Source organism: Anabrus simplex, chromosome 6 (genome assembly GCF_040414725.1).
Source record: "Anabrus simplex isolate iqAnaSimp1 chromosome 6, ASM4041472v1, whole genome shotgun sequence".
NCBI lineage: Eukaryota > Metazoa > Arthropoda > Insecta > Orthoptera > Tettigoniidae > Anabrus > Anabrus simplex.
The window spans coordinates 115,431,277-115,452,277 of record NC_090270.1 but is presented as its reverse complement, the minus strand read 5'-3'; the positions used below and the strand labels follow the sequence as shown (position 1 = coordinate 115,452,277).

General features: G+C 38.5%; 1 protein-coding gene across 1 annotated transcript in view; it reads left to right on the top strand.

Annotated features, from left to right (window-relative positions):
- Positions 1 to 21,001, top strand: part of LOC136875888 (WD repeat-containing protein 13) — a 94,343-nt gene that overhangs the window by 32,982 nt on the left and 40,360 nt on the right. Inside the window, exons 5-7 of the mRNA XM_068228331.1 lie at positions 2,837 to 2,990; positions 4,591 to 4,757; positions 11,737 to 11,880. Of these exons, the coding sequence (XP_068084432.1) occupies positions 2,837 to 2,990; positions 4,591 to 4,757; positions 11,737 to 11,880 (465 nt within the window). The remainder of the gene's footprint in view (positions 1 to 2,836; positions 2,991 to 4,590; positions 4,758 to 11,736; positions 11,881 to 21,001) is intronic.

Sequence of the window (21,001 nt, the reverse complement as noted above, 5' to 3'; positions counted from 1 at the left end):
TTGTCATAAAATCAACAACATTGTTATAATCAATTGCTAAGAACAGCTGGGTGGTTTGTAGCTGTATTCACCTCGCGTATGCACTGTAGAAATGCACGAATAGTTCTATTTTAAAGTTACATTAAACAGTGCGCTTTAGAGTGAAAATTAAATTTTGCCAACATGAACAGAATGTCTTCCTCGTCAAACTCATTTTACTAACATGCACAGTATATGAATATTTCAAAATATTAGGCTTTTAATACTTTTCTGTCGTTTACAATTGAAGCTAAAATATGTAATATGAAATCCTCGTCATTTGTATATAAACTTGCATGCTATAAATAGCCTTAAACTTTTGGATTCTTGTTGAAAGTCATTCATTTCTTCACACTGCGGGTAACCTATATAACAACGTATGTTTTGAAAGTTTGAAATTTAGACAGTTTACACAGTATATAGGTATTGGTTGTATATTATATACCGGGCGAGTTAGCCGTGCGGTTAGGGGCGCGCGGCTATGAGCTTACATCCGGGAGGTAGTGGTTTCAAGCCCCACTGTCGGCAACCCTGAATATCGTTTTCCGTGGTTTCCCATTTTCACACCAGGCAAATGCTGGGACTGTACATCAATTAAGGCCACGGCCGCTTCCATCTCACTCCTAAACCTATCCCATTGTCGCCGTAAGACCTATCTGTGTCGGTGCGACGTAAAACAAATTGTAGGAAAAGTACATTATATGCAGAAACACCCCTAGCTAAGCACAGGTATGATCAATAAACTCTTCATATTCATGAAGAATGAAGTACGAAGCGTGTTTAAAAAGTGTCTGAATGACTTTCAATGACCGCAGAAAATTATGCATTTGAACGTGGATCCTAAATGTGATGATAAATACAATGCAACTTCTTACACAATATCGTGAAGGAAAGTTACAAGAAAAGAAACCTTAAATCAGTCGTTCCCAAGCTGGGGTGCAAGTATACCAAGTGTACAAGCCACTACGTTTATGTAAGTCTAGAAAGAATTTAAATAATAACTTTAGTGATTATTGAATATTGATTAATACGAAAGGTATAGTTTGCAGAACAGGCTCCCAAGTGAAACACAACTGAAGAAGAAGAAAAGGCTGTCAGTAACTATTCTAAATGAAAAAAATATCGGTGGGTGTTCCATTTCGGTTGTACTTGTTTGTTCTGCTCTTTTCTCCCTTTCATGTAAAAGATTTTCCATTTGCAGTTGCAAAACCTGTTTTTGCACTGAAATGAGTTCTTCTGTTTTTTTTCGAGAACACACTGTCGCTTTTCAATCTTTTTCGCTTGTAAATCTAACACTTTCGTCTGTTCCAACTAAACCACTCTTCATAGCTCTCCAATTGTTAATTCACTCATCAGCTGACAGATACCAGAGCCAGTGTGCGAGACTCATCTCAAGCGGAAGGAGACAAGTCTCGTTAGCGAGAAACGAACTTCATTCATTCATATACATGACGAGTTCTGTCTCGCAAGTGACTTCCGTCTCAATCCTCCTTCGAGACTTGTCTCCGAGTTACATCTCATTTTAAATTCATATCACCCCTTATTTCTAAGATTTCCATATCCTGTTCTATGTTAGTAAAACTGTTTTATTAATCATATATGTGTTGTCCCACTGCTGAGAATCTATTGTATTTTAAAGCATTGACATGTTCTAAGTAACTAATATTGAAACTTCACCCGGTCTGCCCCACATACTGCACCTGTCCAGGGCTCCAGTGCATAAGTAATTATTTCAAGTCATAAGTATGATGGCTGAATGGAACATGTTAGATGAGACCTTCGGAAACAACCCCGGCATCGAAGCATTCAGTGACTTCATTGTAATTTCATATTTCTTGGGCCTTACTGCTCCAGTTGCAAAGGTCTTTTGTTCCAGTTTCCAAAGATTAGCCTCTGTTGGGGCTTCTTTTTTGAAGTAATTTAAAAAGTTTTCCTAATTTTATCACATGTCTCACCCATTTGTTCCTTTCCATGCACCCATGCGTTTAGAAGACGACATTCTTCAATTGTGAATCTGCTTGTATCTGCCATTATAACATAGATATTTACAACAGTATCACCTTGGTAGCAGTCGCCAGGCCAAAACCACAAGCAAAACAGAATACGATCAGATGCCGTATTTTCATGGAGCAATTATCGCCTGCGTTGTTGTAATTTGAGTGACGTCTACCAGAAGACAGACGTACTACAGGCAGGGATGAACATTATTCTCAACCTAGAACACATTTCTAGATCCTTGTACCCGCGAAGCTGCATGTTATGTTACTTGAAATACTTCTCGATCATGACTTCTGGCCCACCCTGTACAAGCAAATCGCATTAAATCAATTTTGTGAGCTTTTGACTTTTTCACTCTACTCTACATGACTTTTTCTGAGAGCAGATATTGCAGTGAAAGACTGTGAAAACCTTCTATGCTGTTTTTCTCACAAGTTTAATTTTTGATTTGTGTTTGTGTATAAACCTGTAATATACTAAGTAAAAGTCAATTAGTTATTAAATACTTCATTGTAAGTTTTAAATGTAAGTAAAATAAGTTTGTTGTTTTATAAGTGCAGTTCATTGCTTGTTCAGACAGAGCAGCAGGCTTTATAACCTGAGTGAGTAAAATAAGACATCTATTAAATAGATAAATAAATAAGTAATAAATAAATTGAAAAATAATTACAAAGGTTCCCCATGGAAATGTTATTGCATAGTTATTTTGATTCCTTTCTCTGTCCCTTCTAAATTTTTATCATTTGGTTATAAGCTGCCCATTTCATTTTTTAATTTCTCACATCTGTATACTTACATAAGTGTAATATTAATGTTTCAGCATACTGCAGCTGTGACAATGCTTAAATTTGCTAATAATGATCGTTCACGACTTGGATGTGCTTCTCTTGATGGTACAGTTTCTGTGTGCAATGTAACTGCAAGTCCACCTCATGTTGAAGTTGTATTTAGAGGACATAAGAAAGGTGTAACTGGTAAGTGTTTTGATGCATACTGTCTTGAAGTCCCTATTACCATGCTCAAAAATATGGTTATATATTATTATGCAGCTAACATAGACAACCTAAGTTCACAAAGCAGCTATTTCTTTTAGATTTTACTAATTAAACATTATATTCAACAAAAGAAAAAAAAAATTAAACTCTTGTAAAATTTTCATCTATACTATTCAATATGCAACAGTATTTGTAGAGCGCTCCCTGTGGTGAGTAAGAAAAGATTAATTTCAGATGTCCAACTCTCTTATGTTCATTCTTCTCTCTGATGATGGTGGTGATGGTTTATATGGGAAAATAATGTGACTATTAGCCTCATTCCTATTCTCTCTCACAGGCTTGGAAATAGAAGTTTTTCTTTTCTTATATCTGGAGAATTTATTCCTCTCTTTGGTATCGTCATCCACAAATTAGTGTAAACCAGTTTTGAAAATCAAAAGGTGAAACGGGTATCGTATTTCAAACTATTGATGTCAGATCTTACTTCAAATCTCTCTGCTCTTACTTCAAATCTCTCTGCTCAACCAGCTATGATACCTGTTACTTGAAATATTCAGGCCATTTAGGCTCATGACAAAAGATAGAACATACAAAAACTAACACATAAACAAGATACAAGTCCAATTATGACAAGATATCTAGTTAACATCAGAAATAATTGTCACAGATGTTGCTTCATTTGCTTTTATCTCAAGCTTCCTCAAAGCTGGCTGTTGGTTCTGCTTGCTCCTATTTCAGCAATCCTCTATCTTTCCACTTCATCCTGGGATGACTTCTTGGATGTCTTCCATTTGGCAGACCAATAAATACTTGATTAAAGAACCCTCTGCACTAAAGTTTGTCCTAACCATTGCAGCCTTTTTTTCTTACAATCATCCTCTCAATATCAGCTTTCTAACAGCTGGTACAGTTCTTCCTTGTGCCTTCTTTCCCATCTTCCAGTCTCTGTGTTGTAATTTGGTCCATGGATCTTCCTTAAAAATCTTCCTCTCAGAAGCACAAACTTGTTCTTCAAGCATTTGTGGACTTGCCCACATCTCACAACCATATAACAGTACTGGTCATGTTAGTGACATGTAGAGATGTATCTTGTTTTCCTGTAACAAACACAATTTGCATTCGTTATTTTATTATAATAGAGGTTTTATTGCCTCTGCTACTGTGTTCAGACATTTTGACTTCATGCCATGTAGGTTGTCTGTCAATTTTGATGTTCCATTGTTCTCTACTAGAATGGAGAGAAATAGGTCTCTGTTGGGCAGTCCATGACTGAGTTTTAATTAAATTTGTCTGGTATATACCAAATGCGTCCCAGAGATCTTTTACATGACAACATTGTATGATAGGGAGTGCCGTAGGTCTTCAAAAATTTGGCTCTCTGCCAGGTTTGAACCCACAGTCTCGAGATTTGGAAGGCAGCACTCTACCACTGCTCTACAGAGAAATTTCAGCCTAGAAGTTTGTCAAACTAGGAAAGCTTTATGAAATTGATGAGAATTATGAAGCAGCATAGTTTCTTGATATATAGAATGATATATGAATTTGTTTTATAATTCAACTGTCTTTTTTTTTTCCCCAGGATTTGATTGGTCAGTTTCCAATGACTTAATGGTTAGCTGCTCTTTGGATGGAACCATCTGCCTATGGAACATAGCCAGTAGCAAGTGTCTGCGGGTTGTCAGGGATCCTATAGGGGCTGAATTATTGTCATGTCTCTTTCAACCAGCCAATAACAACATGGTTATTGTATCCTTTCTTCACATAAGCTTTTCTTGGAGATTTTGAACAGAAGGAAATTAGGTCTGATGATACAGCTTAAATTTATTAACACCATGTTTTATGCACATTTTTAGTTTCTTTTTCCTTCCTTAGTGAAATGTTTCCATGTTTCTATTTCCTTACTGTACATATTGATACAAGTTGTGTATGTGAGTCTTTTGTTTTATTTTTTGCTATTTAACGTCTTACTAACTCAGTTAGGTATTCTGACGACGATGGGATCTGTGGTGAGGCCTGGTGCAGGTCTTTTGAGTTGATGCCCTAAGGGCAACCTACAATATGCCTGGTGCAAAAATAGGAAACAATGGAAAACCATCTTGAGGGCTGCTGATGGTGGGATTCAAAACCACTATCTCTCGAATGCAAGGTCACATCTACATGACCAGAACCATGTAGCCAACTTGTTTGGTGTTTGGGTCATTCCTGATGTGATAAATGTAGAGCTGCAGGTATCCAAAGAATGCTTCTAGTCGCTATGTATTACATTCGGAAGTACAACTCGTAACATACTTTAGTTATCAGCTGGTGGTTTGGCACGCTTTCTACAGCACTGCTTTATTCAGAAGAAGTGGCTTCTGCTACACATACACCAACTAGGAATATCAGAGACCATCTCCAGAAACCATTTGGGAATAAACTCACTGTTTGGACTATATAGTCAGCAACTAAACTATGTTTAAAATTTTCAAAAGGACGGGACCTCAAATGCTCTCAATTGCAGTGCATGGCTGATGAGATGGCAGGGAAGTTGGCGGCACAAGACGATAACTCAAATGAAAGCAGGTTTAGTCAGATTTACTGTCTGGTAGGCCTACTGCTCAACTGACAGAGACAAATGACTGGCCATTAAGTTCTTTTTTATCAATATTACTAGGGCCCGGATTTGTAAAAAAATGCATATGCGCATATGCAAATGCATATTTTCAATGTTAGTGCATATTTTGAACGTTAGTGCATATACAGATATATTTTTCTCTTATGTGTGACCAATTATCTAAGATTTCTGAACAAAATGAAAAATCTAATGAACACTGTTATACATCCCTTGGCAACATGAGAAGTCTTCCTTGATCAAGGAAAGTGTTTTCAGTATCGCAATACAAACAGGTAGACGGATGATGACCCTTTTCACAACCGCTTCTTTTTTCCCACAATTTGCTTTACGTCGCACCGTCACAAACCATTCAAAACCATCTTCAGGGTTGCCGACAGTGGGGTTTGAACCCACTATCTCCCGGATGCAATGCTGTTTCCTTCCTTCTGACATTCCATTCTCCTTACAGTAGCCTCCCAAGGTTTGCTTAAACAAGTGTGTTCGTCTGTTAACTTGCTCTTCGTCTATTGCAGTGTTTTACCAGATTAAACTGTGAAATTATCTAAAGATAAGAGCCATAGGTTTTCTTTAATTAAACAGTGGATATCAGACAATAGTGACTATACAAGTGACGGTGATGTAGTGTACTGTCAAGTGTGCGACAAGAGTGTAAAATACCAATATAGATGGTCCGTTACTGGACATTATAAATTTTCCAGCTAACTCATACCTGGTTGCCAGCGTTTCACCCCCATGTGCTAAGTTGGGCTCGTCAGTTGGTACTTAGCACACCTTCCAAGACGCATTGCTAGTGCATACCATGGAGGCCACTGTGTAGGCTACTTGAAGCCACCGGCAGTGCCAATGAACTATGAGAGAATTTGTCTCACTACCAAAAATTGATGCCTGCTTGGCCATCAGATGATACAGATGTTGATTCCCCTAGGGAATCTGAAATATTTGTCCCGAATGAGTAAATTTATAATACCAATATACATGGTCCGTAACTGGACATTATAAATTTTCCAGCTAACTCATTCCTGGTTGTCAGCGTTTCGCCCCGTCTGCTAGGTTGGGCTCGTCAGTTGGTACCTAGCACACCTACCAAGACGCATTGCTGGTGCATACCGTGGAGACCACTGCGTAGGCTACTTGAAGCCACTGGCAGTGCCAATGAACTATGAGAGATTTTTGTCTCACTACCACAAATTGATGCCTGCTTGGCCATCAGATGATATAGATGTTGATTCCCACAGGGAATCTGAAATATTGGTCCCGAATGAGTAAATTTATAATACCAATATAAATGGTCCTTTACTGGACATTATAAATTTTCCAGCTAACTCATTCCTGGTTGCCAGCGTTTCGCCCTCGTGTGCTAGGTTGGGCTCGTCAGTTGGTACCTAGCACAAGTACCAAGACACATTGCTAGTGCATAATTTCTGCAAATTTTGATCAATCTTTGACCATTTTTGTTTGTTCGTTTATGTGCTGGCCATTTTCCAGTGGGGTTCAAATCCCAAATGGTTTTTGCTTAAACTTTTATAATAATCTTGCGATTGCTTCTTCTGGAAATTCTCTTCTCTCCTTTCCAGGGTGTTTTTAAGATTTTTACATTGATTATTTTATGAGTAGACTTTCTTGGTTTTATTTGTTCTAAATTTGGTTCATCTGCCTTCTTTCTTGTCCCAGATGTGCATTGAAATCGTCAAGAAGAATTTTTATGTTTGGAGAGATATTGATTAATGTTTGATCCAGGAGATTCCAGAATTTTTCTGTTTCTTTTCTGTCCTTTAGTGTGTTATTGTTTTGATTGGTGGGAGCATGTTCTTTAATAATTGTGTAGGTCTTATTTGCAGATTTCAGAGATAGGGTTGCAAGTCTGGGGGATTGAGATTTTAATTCTATAATTGACTCAATGATTTTCAGATTTATTAGAAATCCATTACCAAATTGTGGGCAATTTTTCATGACTCGTTTTCCTGGGATTCCTTTATGAAGTTGGTATCGTTGTGATTCCGTAGGGTCTTGATCGCTGTTCCTAATTTCTTGCAGTGCCACGATTAGAATTTTGTGTTTGTTCATGAAGAATTTTTATGTTTGGAGAGATATTGATTAATCGTTAATATTCCAGTTTGACCCAGGGAGTTAACATCATGTGTCTAGAAGAATGAGATTTGTTTGGGTTTAATTTTTTATAGTTTTTGTGTGTGCATTGCCTGTTGGGTTTTCAGACGCTCTAATCCATCATAATGTCTTGAGTGACAGTCCACAAAATCGAAATGCTATGTTTTCTGCAATTCATTGTTGCTGACAGTGGAATGTTTCTTCAAAAGACTTTTCATGGTCACCTGTCTAAGGTGTCACCTTCAGAAGAGGATAAATCCTCGAAGTACAATTCTGAATGTTATTCAGAAAGGTGAATTATCTAAGCCGCTCCTAACATGGAGTATAGATGCGTGGTGCAGCCGCTCCTGACTTGGAGTACAGACACTGCGTAATGGATTTCAGTGGGATTTCCTCCACTGTTGGGACTATCACCCCACCCAATGAGCTTATCCAGCCAAAGCCGTTGACCCCTTTGGTGAGTTAAATTACCCTTGCTCGACATTTGGCATAGACACACTGGCTGTATGGCGTACTCCATTACCATAGCAGACTGAACCACCCAGACACAAATATCTCCATTTATATTAATACTATCAGAACTTTTTACCTAACAATAGTAGAGAAAATAATTCTTGATCTTTTATGTATTATACTATGTTTTCTACTTATTGGCAATTTTAGATTCTTGTCAGGTTGAGCAGCTCAGACAGAGAACATTGGCCTTATGAGGCAAAGTTGACAGGTTTGATCCTGACTCGGTCCAATGGTAGCTGAAGGTGCTGAAATACACCAGCCTCATATTGGCAGATTTAGAGCACATAATATATTTCTTGTGGGAAGAAAATTCTGGCACCTTGTCAGGAATAAATAAATAAATAAATAAATAAATAAATAAATAAATAAATAAATAAATAAATAAATAAATCTCCAGCCATTAACAGTGGTGCTGCTGCCACCGACACCACCGCTGCTTCTGCTGCTAGGAGTGTCAAAGTGAGCCCTATAGCAATTAACTTAAGAGTTCTCCCGAGCCAACAGTCAGAGGTAGTAGTCGTTTGCTTCACATTTAGAACGTGGACAGCCTGTACAGGCTAAATCATCAACACCACCTGTTATTCTCGAATGATTCTATGTATGAATGACATTACACAACTTCCTTGTTGACGGGAAGTGATTATGCAAATAAAATCAGATGACAATATTGTCCTTTTCACCATAGACTTCTGCTACACTGTTCATAACCTGACCCTAATGTTTACTTTTTGGTGCTGTAGTTTCAACTGAAATGCTGCCTACCATTTGAGTTTGACATTATTTTGAAAGATAGTGGCTACATACAAAATTTTGTTTTGTTTACGAACAGCTTAAGAGTTAGGTTTTCGGTATGCACATGAACATTCGAGATGGCACTTCTCTTTCTAAATGTTTATGCAGTAAAGTTCAGGGTATTTGGAAGAACATGCATTCAATTGGAAAGCTATTGTTATAACTGGTACAGAAGTCAGTCCCAGTAAATAGTAGTGTGTGTTTTTGTTGGACTTAAGGTATCTATGGTATTTCACTAATTTTCTCGAAAATAATTGACAAATAAAAAACTTTCTTCAGCTTATTCAGGCTTTCCTGGGGTCATTGGAGCCACCGAAGCTCATTTCGGTTTTGGCCGAGGCTTAAGGCCGGATGCTGTTTCTGAAGCCACGTAATTTTTGAGATAAAATTTTGACCTACGATTGACTGGGATTTGAACCTCAGCCTTCCGGATAAGAAGCCAGCAGCTAAGCCACCAAGCTACTATCTGCGTCTCATGAGAAGTCGCGGCAGCTTGTAGGTACAGGACGAGTAACAGATACTACACTGAACTTCAAACATTAGCTTACATACTGTCACAGCCATGGATGAGCCTGACACTTTGTTGTAAGCCACACATCACTCTAGACTGTGCAAACTGATGGATGCAAAGTACTGCGTCCCTCAAGAAATTGCAATGACTAAGTGACAATTTTGAAGGTCTCCAACTCCTGCTCAATAATATTAGTGCAGTAAGTGAGGACATGGGACTAAAAATAAATGTAAACAAGACCAAGTTCATGATCTTCTGCTGAGGCAATCTTACAACCAAACAACCGACAGATTGAGAGAGTAACCACTTTTAAATATCTGGGTGCCATTGTCACTGAACAACTTGATCCTGAGAAAGAAGTGAAACAGAGGATAGCAATAACACAAAGAATATTTACAAAAATGAAATCTTTCTTTTGCAATGACTACTTAAATTTAAAACTTAGTCAGAGGATGGTCAAGTGCTATATATGGTCAGCCTTGCTATATGGTGTGGAAATATGGACTCTCAAGAACATAACTGTGAAACGTTTGGAAGCCTTTGAAATGTGGATTCACCGTAGGATGCTCAGGATTTCGTGGGTTGCACGACTAACGAACCAAGAAGTACTCAGAAGGGCAAGAGCAAGTCGGGAACTTGTTCAAACATTAAAACCCTGGAAGTTCTCTTACCTTGGCCACATCCTTACAAATGACTGTTACCGGGCTAGTTGGCCATGCGGTTAGGGGCGCGCAGCTGTGAGCTTGCATCCGGGAGATAGTGGGTTCGGATCACACTGTCAGCAGCCCTGAAAATGGTTTTCCGTGGTTTCCCATTTTCACACCAGGCAAATGCTGGGGCTGTACCTTAATTAAGGCCACGGCGGCCGCTGCCTTCCAACTCCTAGGCCTTTCGTATCCCACCGTCGCCATAAGACCTATCTGTGTCGGTGTGACGTAAAGCCACTAGCAAAAAAAAAATTTTAAAAATGACCGTTACCTCCTATTACAAGACAAAATACAGGGTCGAAGAGGTGTCGGGAGGAGGTGAACATCATGGGTTAGAAACATCAAAGAATGGACTGGAATTCACAGTGTTGAAAGACTTTTCCACCTAGCAAGAGATCTTACTGCATTCGTCACAGTGATCACCAATGTCAGGGGGACCTGATATGGTACTGTGAAGAAGAACAGTGCGAGCTCTCTGAAAGAGATGCGTGTTCATTATTAAACTGTTCATTATGCAGTACTTACAGTAAATGTGTAACTAAAGTGCAATTGCACTACCAGTTTTAAACTTCACAGCAGCACTTTAGTTCACAAGAATCACCGTGGATGGAACCGATGTTTATTGTAAGGCCTTGAGACTTGAGATTGGTGCATGGGCTACAGCCATGCTTACCCTCCATACCCCGTACCTCGCATTCACGTGACTTCTCATCAGACGACCATAGTAAACACACTCTCTCAAAACTAATTATCATCTTGCCGGGCTGAGTGGCTCAGACGGTTAAGGTGCTGGTCTTCTGACCCCAACATGGCAGGTTCGATCCTGGCTCAGTCCGGTGGTATTTGAAGGTGCTCAAATACGTCAGCCTCGTGTCGGTAGATTTACTGGCACGTAAAAGAACTCGTTGGGGACTAAATTCCGGCACCTCGGCATCTCCGAAAATCGTAAAAGAGTAGTTAGTGGGACGTAAAACAAATAACATTATTATTATTAATAAAACTAATCAACAAATATCTGCCTGTTATGTCCGTTAGGTCATCAGCCCAGAGGTTGATTGGATCATCACATAGCTCTACCGAAGGTTATGCGGTTATAGGGAAACCACAAAAGCCAATGGCAGTGCCAAAATGAGGAGTGAGGTATTTGGCCATTGCTTTCTTCACTGAGCCATAAAATGCAATTGTAGCACAACTAACCCTTTGAGCAAAACTTTTCATAACAGTCAGACACACTAGTCATGCTCCAGATGTCAATACTCAGCACCACCCATACCTCAGCAGCTTACATACTGTCACAGCCATGGAGAACCTGACACTTTGGTGTAAGCTACACATCGCTCTAGCCTCCAGAAATTGCAAAAGACAAATCAACAAATACAGGATAATATTTTTATCTTGGAAAGCTGAAAACTCTTGCTTTATTTTCAAATGACTCTGATTCTGATTCTGTTATTGTTACTTTCCTTAAGTTCATTATAGGCTGGTAATTCTCAAGGCATGGTGGAAGTATTGAATGTTTCTACTGGAATCTACCCTCGTGGGGGTAGCAGCAAGTTAGGAGGCAAGGTTCTATCATTGGCATTCGACTCCACAGGAGTTCTGCTGTGGGCTGGAAATAATAAGGTATGATAACTATATATTATATTAAGGTGTGTTAGAATGTTGATGGGAGGTTCTGTTGTGTAACAAGCCAATGAATTTTAGATAGAAACTATAGAAAGGAGTGATTACCATGATGATTCATTCCAAGAGAGAAGTGATCTTGAAGTTACGTTATCTTGGATGTAATTTTTCCATATAGATAAATAGAACTATTGTTCCATAGTTTAAAAACAAACAGAATTGAATGTCAGATTGGTGATACAAAGCTAGAACAGGTCGATAATTTCAAGTATGTTATTTAGGTTGTGTGTTCTCCCAGGATGGTAATATAGTAAGTGAGATTGAATCAAGATGTAGTAAAGCTAATGCAGTGAGCTCGCAGTTGTGAAGAGCAGTATTCTGTAAGAAGGAAGTCAGCTCCCAGACGAAACTATCTTTACATCGGTCTGTTTTCAGACCAACTTTGCTTTATGGGAGCGAAAGCTGGGTGGACTCAGGATATCTTATTCAAAAGTTAGAAGTAACAGGCATGAAAGTAGCGAGAATGATTGCTGGTATAAACAGGTGGGAACAATGGCAGGAGGGTGCTTGGAATGAGGAGATAAAGGCTCATTTAGGAATGAACTCGATGGATGAAACTGTACGCATAAACCGGCTTCGGTGGTAGGGTCATGTGAGGCAAATGGAGGAGGATAGGTTACCTAGGAGAATAATGGACTCTGTTATGAAGGGTAAGAGAAGTAGAGGGAGACCAAGACGATGATGGTTAGACTCAGTTTCTAGCGATTGAAAGGTAAGAGGTATAGAACTAAATGAGGCCACAGCACTAGTTGCAAATAGAGGATTGTGGCAACGTTTAGTAAATTCACAAAGGCTTGCAGACTGAACGCTGAAAGGCAGAACAGTCTTTAATGATAATGTATGTATGTATGTATGTATGTATGTTCCATTGTTATTCATCCAGTGGTTGCATTAAAAAATATAACGCCAGTAGTTGCGTGGATTACAATTAATTGTAGTCCAAATTTCAGTGGATATTTTTTAACTGTTGTTTGTTTCCAAATGTCGATTTTTGAATTTATAAGAAGTATGGAGTATGATATATACACTAATCGAAGACAAGCATACGAAATATCAAATATTTTGACACAGCCTGGAAAATTTATTTAATTTGAAATTTTTAAAGAAATTTGGTAACATTTCCCATAACTGAATAAAAACGTGAAATGTTTGATTACAGATGAGCATTTTTCTAGAATTAATTGTTTATAATATATTCCGTTTCCCAATCCTATAAAATGTACTACCTATACAATCAAACCAACACAGTTGAAGCGTTCTAATCTGAACTTGAGCCAGAGTCTTGTTCAGCACTCAAACATTTCACACATACCTTCTTCATGTGCTCTGGACACACCCAATTCTTGCACTTACTGGAGTGCTGCCAGATGCTCTAGTTCCTCTGTCAACTTCGAGGAAAACATCGTCCTATATGTTCTCTAGGTGGTTCCACTGGCATTGCAGTCCCTTCCTGAATAGCAGCTTTCCATGTACTCTTATTACCCTTGGCACTGCTTTGCTCATCATTCTCCTTTCCAGTCCTGGTTTCATAAGAGCCGAGGAGAGATCTTGTAGGAATGATCTCTTTGTTATCTTTTCGCAATTATTGTTTTTGGAATATACGTTCATTGCATTTATGGCAGCTGTGTTCGTAACAAAACCTCACTACAGTCCCCATTTCATCATCTTGGTCTTCTTATAACCACTGATATATCTGTCCTTCTCTCATACTCGCTAGAGAATTAGAGACGATCACAGAACGCATAAGCCACAAAACAACCTCTCTCAGCATAGTGACTCATACGACTGCCACTTCACAAGTAGTTCCGTAAATAGTTGCGTGGACTACATTTGTAATCCGAGTTAACTCTATGGTATGCCATTGGCACGCTAGTGATCAGTGATGTAATATTTCATGGTGATTGCAGTGGGGAGATCTATTAGGAAAGGTACTGAAAAGCAAGTGTACTGTATTATGTTTGCAGATATAAAACAAATAAGCCTGGATTACATTAGTAACCCCTGTGACAACTGGAGGGTTAATACACACTGGTCCAAAATAATCTCCAGTATGGGTACTGCTTTAATGCAACCCGACAAAGATAAAAACAGGTATGATAATAAAAACCCGTAAATATCACCATATGAGCACAAGAAGCAAAATACTTACCATCAAGCAGCAGCAGCAGAAGCATTGACAAAATCAGCGTGGAGGGCACAGAACATAAAGGAAAAGGGCTGGATCAAACTAGCTACTTGAGGTGTTGCCAGGTCAATATCACTAACTACTAAATGAAAGCGAAATTTTCATTAAATCAACCTTTACTTAAAATTTAGGGAAAAAGATAAAATTTATGAATGATACTTAAATATTTATAACTTTCTGTAATATGTTGAAAAATAAACAAAATCAAGAACAAATAATTGAATGTTAAATAATCTCTTTGAATTGTGCATTAAACCAAATCTATTATTAAAATGATAAAATTTTGAGTGTACACTCAGATAACAATGAAAAATAATTCTTATGCTGTAATAAAATAAGTAAGTCGAAGAACTTATACCCCAATAAGGAAAAATTTCTTATTAATTCATTGAAAAAGGAGACAAACGTCTTTTTCTTTTCTTCAGATAATTAAAATCGTGAAAACACACTCAGATTACACAGTAAAGTAACTTTTACAGTACCAAGAAGTAAGCGGAGTCTGCAGCTCGCTTCAGAATCACTCGATTACAAATGTTAAAATGGATCCGTGCGTTAAATATTAATTACACAACTGGCCAGCTTTTCCTTGTAAGTAGGTATATTACAGTTAATCTCATTAAACTGAAATTTGTTTCCAGAACCTGTACTCAAGGATTTCAATCATCCCAGAAACACGGAAACACACTCAGTATTTAAGGCAACGATAGCCGACCAAATATTCCACATGTAAATAATTAAAAGAACACAAGAGAAAATTGCACGAACCCGAATAAAAATATGTCTCAAATAAATTACAAACTACAAAGGGAAACACTTAAAATTCCACAGAAAACGAACAACGGTACACACGAAGCATGCAGCTTCCCAAAAACGAAGCCAACATCCCACTTAAAGACAATAGGCAAGGCCCCCACAAAATTAGCGTACCGGAGATAAGATAAAAATATGACACGCAATAATGAAAGAAAGAAGGAAAGAAAACACGGACGCGAATAATCTGAGGAGGGAAACCATAAGTATCTTTAAGGAATGGTTGAAACAAATTTCAGCGTCCTACGACCACAATATTACAATAATGTAATTATAATTTTTTGAATTTAACATTTCCTTCAACCAAATATAAATAGAGGATTTAAACGCTGGTTATTAAATTTTAATTTTAGGAGGCTCTGGAAAACGATAATGGCCGAATAAGACCGGAAATAAACCATCCCATAAGTAATTAAACAGTGATCCATTACGAAAACAATACTAGCACATAACGTCTTTTAAAACATTGACAAAGTCCAAAGGATACCACAAATATGAACCAAGAAAAGTAGAAAGAAATCCACCAGCCAAATTAATGATAATAATAATAACTTTAGGAAACAGAAAACGGTATCATAACGATAATCACAGTTAAATAAAGGAATGGAATAATTGGCCTTTCACCCGCGCATATACCATGTTCCAGAATTACTCCATGATAATTTGGATATAGAACTTTACCAAAATCACGTTAAGTTACATTTTAATATTTAGAAGATACAATTTATATCATTAAAATGTCCGATGAAGAAGAAATTCCAGCTTAATTTAATGAATAAACGGTGGTCGACATGTCCATAAACTGTAAGCCTAATTTCAATTACAGTTGCGGAGTAGACACTAAATAATATTAACAGCGTTGCCAAAAACCTTTTTTAAATATATATATATAATAGATGTCACAGATAGCTTGATACACACATTCTTCTCCTCCAAATAATCTGGCAGCAGAACAATTTCGAAACAATTAAGAATTAAGAAGATACTTGTACTTACACCCTTGGGTGTCCAATTTAATATACGGTAATCCAATAGCTTATGTTCTGGCCCATTTTGCAATGAAGAACCCTCCTTCAGATAGTTCGGTCACACTACTACTAAAGAACTGTAAATATGAAACACACTAAAACATTATTGCGCTACAAGTAAGGCAAATGCTTTAATTAACGAGGCTATTAGCCTGGATTATCAGACTCCACACCAACAACTTTCAACCACATCTTGTACAGGACAGCTTTTCCCAATGCGTCAGTCATGGTGGTCAGACGGCAACAGACTGGCTTCCAGTCAGCGAGAAGCGCATCACTCAGTTCAAAGCAGTAGACTCGGTGCGCGCGCACTTCAACTAGTTTATTGGGCGAATCAGAATTTTGAAACAACCAACGTAACAATGGCAAAATATGCATTTCAGATATGCATAGTTCAGGCACACAAACTAACGGCAATTCAAACAATGGCCGAGAATGGCAGATAAAAGTCACCAACACACATGTCCAACAAATGAGGGTATCATAAATTCTCGTCACATTTAACATTCCATTTATTATTAAATCTCCTTTCAGATTCATGTTTGTGGCAAGTGCTATGTACTACAGTTTTATTCTGCATGATTTATTTTTACAGTTCATTTTCAATATCTGGATACTGCCCTGCTCTTGGTCCTTGAAATGATAAGGCTGTCTTCTTAGTACACTGCAAATGTTCTTTTTGTTTACACCAGTAGTGTACATCTGATGGCTCTACACATAATTTACATGCAGCAGCATGATTGCTGTTATTTTTTGGAAATGTGATCACTGATAATTTTAAACTGTATGTTGTAACTCTTTGTTTTTCTTACATGCATAAAAAATAATTAGCAGAAACTGGTATTAGTTACAGACAAAGTGTGCAATTCCCACATGGTTAATGCAAACATACTAGCAATGCATGCAAAGACCAACACTGTGCATGTAGCTTGCTGAGTGGTCACATCACAGCATTGTTGCCACTTGCTCTTCTCAGTCGCTGCCTATGAATTGATGACTGGGTGTTGTTGTCATGACGACATGTTTTAAAAATTGAAAACACAGTGACTGTATAAAACTTACTTTTATAATATAATCATGGCAGGAAAATTAAAAATTATACACATTTTTTTTCTTGAAATAATCATTTCAAAATTAAAAATGACAGAGGTAAATACAGTATTTCCCTTGCAGTTTTGCTGCTGACAGTTGATTTTTTATACAAGGGATATTTGCAAGAAAACATAGTCTCATTCCAGCTTCAAAAATTAGCAAAATTAGCCAGCGTCCGACTCGGCTGAATGGTCAGCGTACTGGCTCAGAGGGTCCCAGGTTCAATTCCCGGCCGGGTTGGGGATTTTAACCTTCATTGGTTAATTCCATTGGCTCGGGGACTGGGTGTTTGTGCTGTCCCCAACATTCCTGCAACTCACACACCACACATAACACTATCCTCCACCACAATAACATGCAGTTACTACACATGGCAGATGCCGCCCACCCTCATCGGAGGGTCTGCCTTACAAGGGCTGCACCCAGCTAGATATAGCCGCACAAAATTTTAAATTACATAAAATCAGCTTCATGGTCCGTATCGCACTACAATAGATTCACAATTAAGTATTTATTTTCCACCTAGTCGATACAATGATTGCTTAAGGCAATTTTTAATGGTCAAAAGTGGTACATGTTTCGTATATTATCAACATCTTCAGCCACATAACACTGTTTAGATGAAAAATGTATAAAATTGACAAAGTAATGCTTTAGAGGAAGTGTCCTTAAAATTAACATAAGATTGACACTTCCTCTAAAGCATTACTTTGTCAATTTTATACATTTTTCATCTAAACAGTGTTATGTGGCTGAAGATGTTGATAATATACGAAACATGTACCACTTTTGACCATTAAAAATTGCCTTAAGCAATCATTGTATCGACTAGGTGGAAAATAAATACTTAATTGTGAATCAAAATTTTAAAATCGCCTGTCAGCTGTCAATTGCTTGCTCCACCTTGCTACTCAGCTGTTCTCTATGTCATCTCGACATCACCACTAACTCACATTCTCTAAGGAACTTTATTCTTCTAAACCTTCCATTGCCTGGCGAGTTGGCCATGCGGTTTGAGGTGCGCATCTGTGAGCTTGCATGCGGGAGATAGTGGGTTCGAGCCTCACTTTTGGCGGCCCTGAAGATGGTTTTACGTAGTTTCCCATTTTCACACCAGGCAAATACTGGGGCTGTGCCTTAATTAAGGCCATGGCCGCTTCCTTCCCACTCCTGGGCCTTTCCTATCCCATCGTTACCATAGGACCTATCTGTGTCGGTGTGACGCAAACAAATTCTGGAAGAAAAAAAACCTTCCATTGTTTTCTACAGTCTCACTATAGTAATCAAACCACACCACTCGCTTCTCAGTCCAGTTTCGACCACAGTGTGGAGTGAAGGGCTTGCTGCAACCTTGTACGCTCTTGTTTCGTCCATACTATCTGGACAAGGTCTTTGTGTCACTAGGTCAGTAAAGCATTTGTGATTTTAAGATCTGTGTCAAAACTTCGACTCCCTCAACCCTTCAACTTTTCACCTTTGTACTTTTTTTCTTTCTTTTATTACTTCCCTGAAGGGGTGGGCTCTTAGACGGTAACTACATCTTTCAGGCCTGGAGATTTGTAAATGGTAATACTAAATTCCCGTGAAGGGAATTAGATATTTTTCCACCAATAGAGCATATCAAAAATCAGATCAAAAATTGGATGTATGGCTTTTCAGGCGTTTGCTCTATTAACCAGCATTTCGTCTTAGGTCTGACACTAGACTCGTCAGAGTGGGATGTGTCAGACCCTACCCACTGATGCTGGGGTGTATGCAGGTGAACTTATCAGAAGCCTCTTATGTGGCACAGTCTGACAGCTGCATACGGGAGATAAAACTCCACAATGGAATTAATGCCCGCCTAGCAATTCCAAATGGTAATACTAAATTCCCATGAAGGGAATTAGATATTTTTCCACCAATAGAGCATATCAAAAATTGGATGTATGGCTTTTCAGGCGTTTGCTCTATTAACCAGCATTTCGTCTTAGGTCTAACACTAGACTCGTCAGAGTGGGATGTGTCAGACCCTACCCACTGATGCTGGGGTGTATGCAGGTGAACTTATCAGAAGCCTCTTATGTGGCACAGTCTGATAACTGCATACGGGAGATAAAACTCCACAATGGAATTAATGCCCGCCTAGCAATTCCAAATGGTAATACTAAATTCCCATGAAGGGAATTAGATATTTTTCCACCAATAGAGCATATCAAAAATCAGATCAAAAATTGGATGTATGGCTTTTCAGGCGTTTGCTCTATTAACCAGCATTAACCACGTTTACAGGTACCAGGTGATAACATGATAATCGAAGACCACTCTCATAATCATACACGAGATACTCAGGAAGAATGTAACAAGATTTCCCTTGACAACTGCACCGAAAATATGACAGAAAATACTAATGTGGCAGAAAAAACAAACGATGATGCCAATCAGGGCTATACTGGACCTTGGATTACCCATCAAAGAAGAAGACCAACAACATTGCGGAATAGAAATGGGCATGCGAAAGGGGACACAATAATCGGAACAAAACCAGATATTGAGCAGCTACAGGCAGCTACCAAGAAAGCGTGGATGTATATGGGGAGGCTCCACAAAGAAACAGAGTCGGAATCTATAATAAACTTCCTCCGAACAAATGGTATCCTTGGAGATATCGAATGCGAGTCATTACAAACAAAAGGATCAAACAAGGCATTCAAAATAGGAGTGGATTTGAGATACCTTGATTCATTACAGGACAAAAACTTCTGGCCTCTGGGAATCTTAGTGCGGCCTTTTCGTTTCTCAAGAGGAAGAACCGGTGTACAGTTGCACGTGTAAAATAAGATCACACGACAAGACTAAGGCACTAAATTTGGATATTGTTCTTTGGAATGTGGAAGGTTTAAAATCTCTTTGTTCTTCCCTTCCTGACAATTTCTGGCAACAGTTTGATATAGCCATACTTACTGAGACTTTTCTACTGGAAGACATAAGTTTTCCACAGCTTTACAGCAGACACGCTCTTGCCACACCAAAGGAGCGAGGAAGGCCCGAAGGAGGAGTTAGTATACTGTATGGAGAAGGCATCGGCTCACCAAGGGAAGTTCATAAAGACGAAAATATGCTAATAATTGAGACGGACAAAATAACCATAATCGGTATCTACATTAGCCCAGCTAGAACAGCAGACGATGCAATGGAACATATAGTTAAGGCAATAACAGTGGTAAAAGATAACAGAAATGTGATTCTGGGTGGCGACATTAACTGTCGTTTAGACAAACCTGATCATAAAACTAACATTATTCTTGATTACTTACAAGATGAAGGCTATAAACTGATAAATAAAGCAGAAGAAGCAACCTATATGGCTCCAAATGGTAAAAGTACTGTTGATCTTTTTTTTGTCAAAGACGTTGCCTAACAATTCTTGATCGAGAGGTCATGGCCTCACATCCGACAGCAGTTCTTAGGAAGCATATACCTGTCGCCATTAAAGTTGAGCTAGGAAATCAAAATCCAGTAACCAAGAAGAGTCCTAATCTATGCATTACAAGGAAAGTGTGTATGCCTGTCATAGAGGGTGGAAAAGAAGACTTGAAAAGAGTATCACAGATGATAAATGAAGGAATGATTGACGCTGCACTGGATAGTGTTCTGAACCTCATAAAGAAAGCACAAATCAGGAAGACTCCGAGGATCGCCAAACCATGGTTCGACAAGGAGTGCTACACGGCCAGACAAGATACTCTGAACCTTTTACACAAGGCACGGAAAACAGGTGGGGAATCCACATATGCTGAGTATGCAGTGAAAAGGAAAACATATAAGGAACTATTCAAACAAAAGAAGGCGCACTACCTAGAAGAAAAGGCTAAATTGCAAGCTCAAGATGCTATGAAAGACCCTTACATTGCTCTCAAACAATGAGCTACGTGCCCTTCTCCAGAATTTCCAATAGCTACATGGG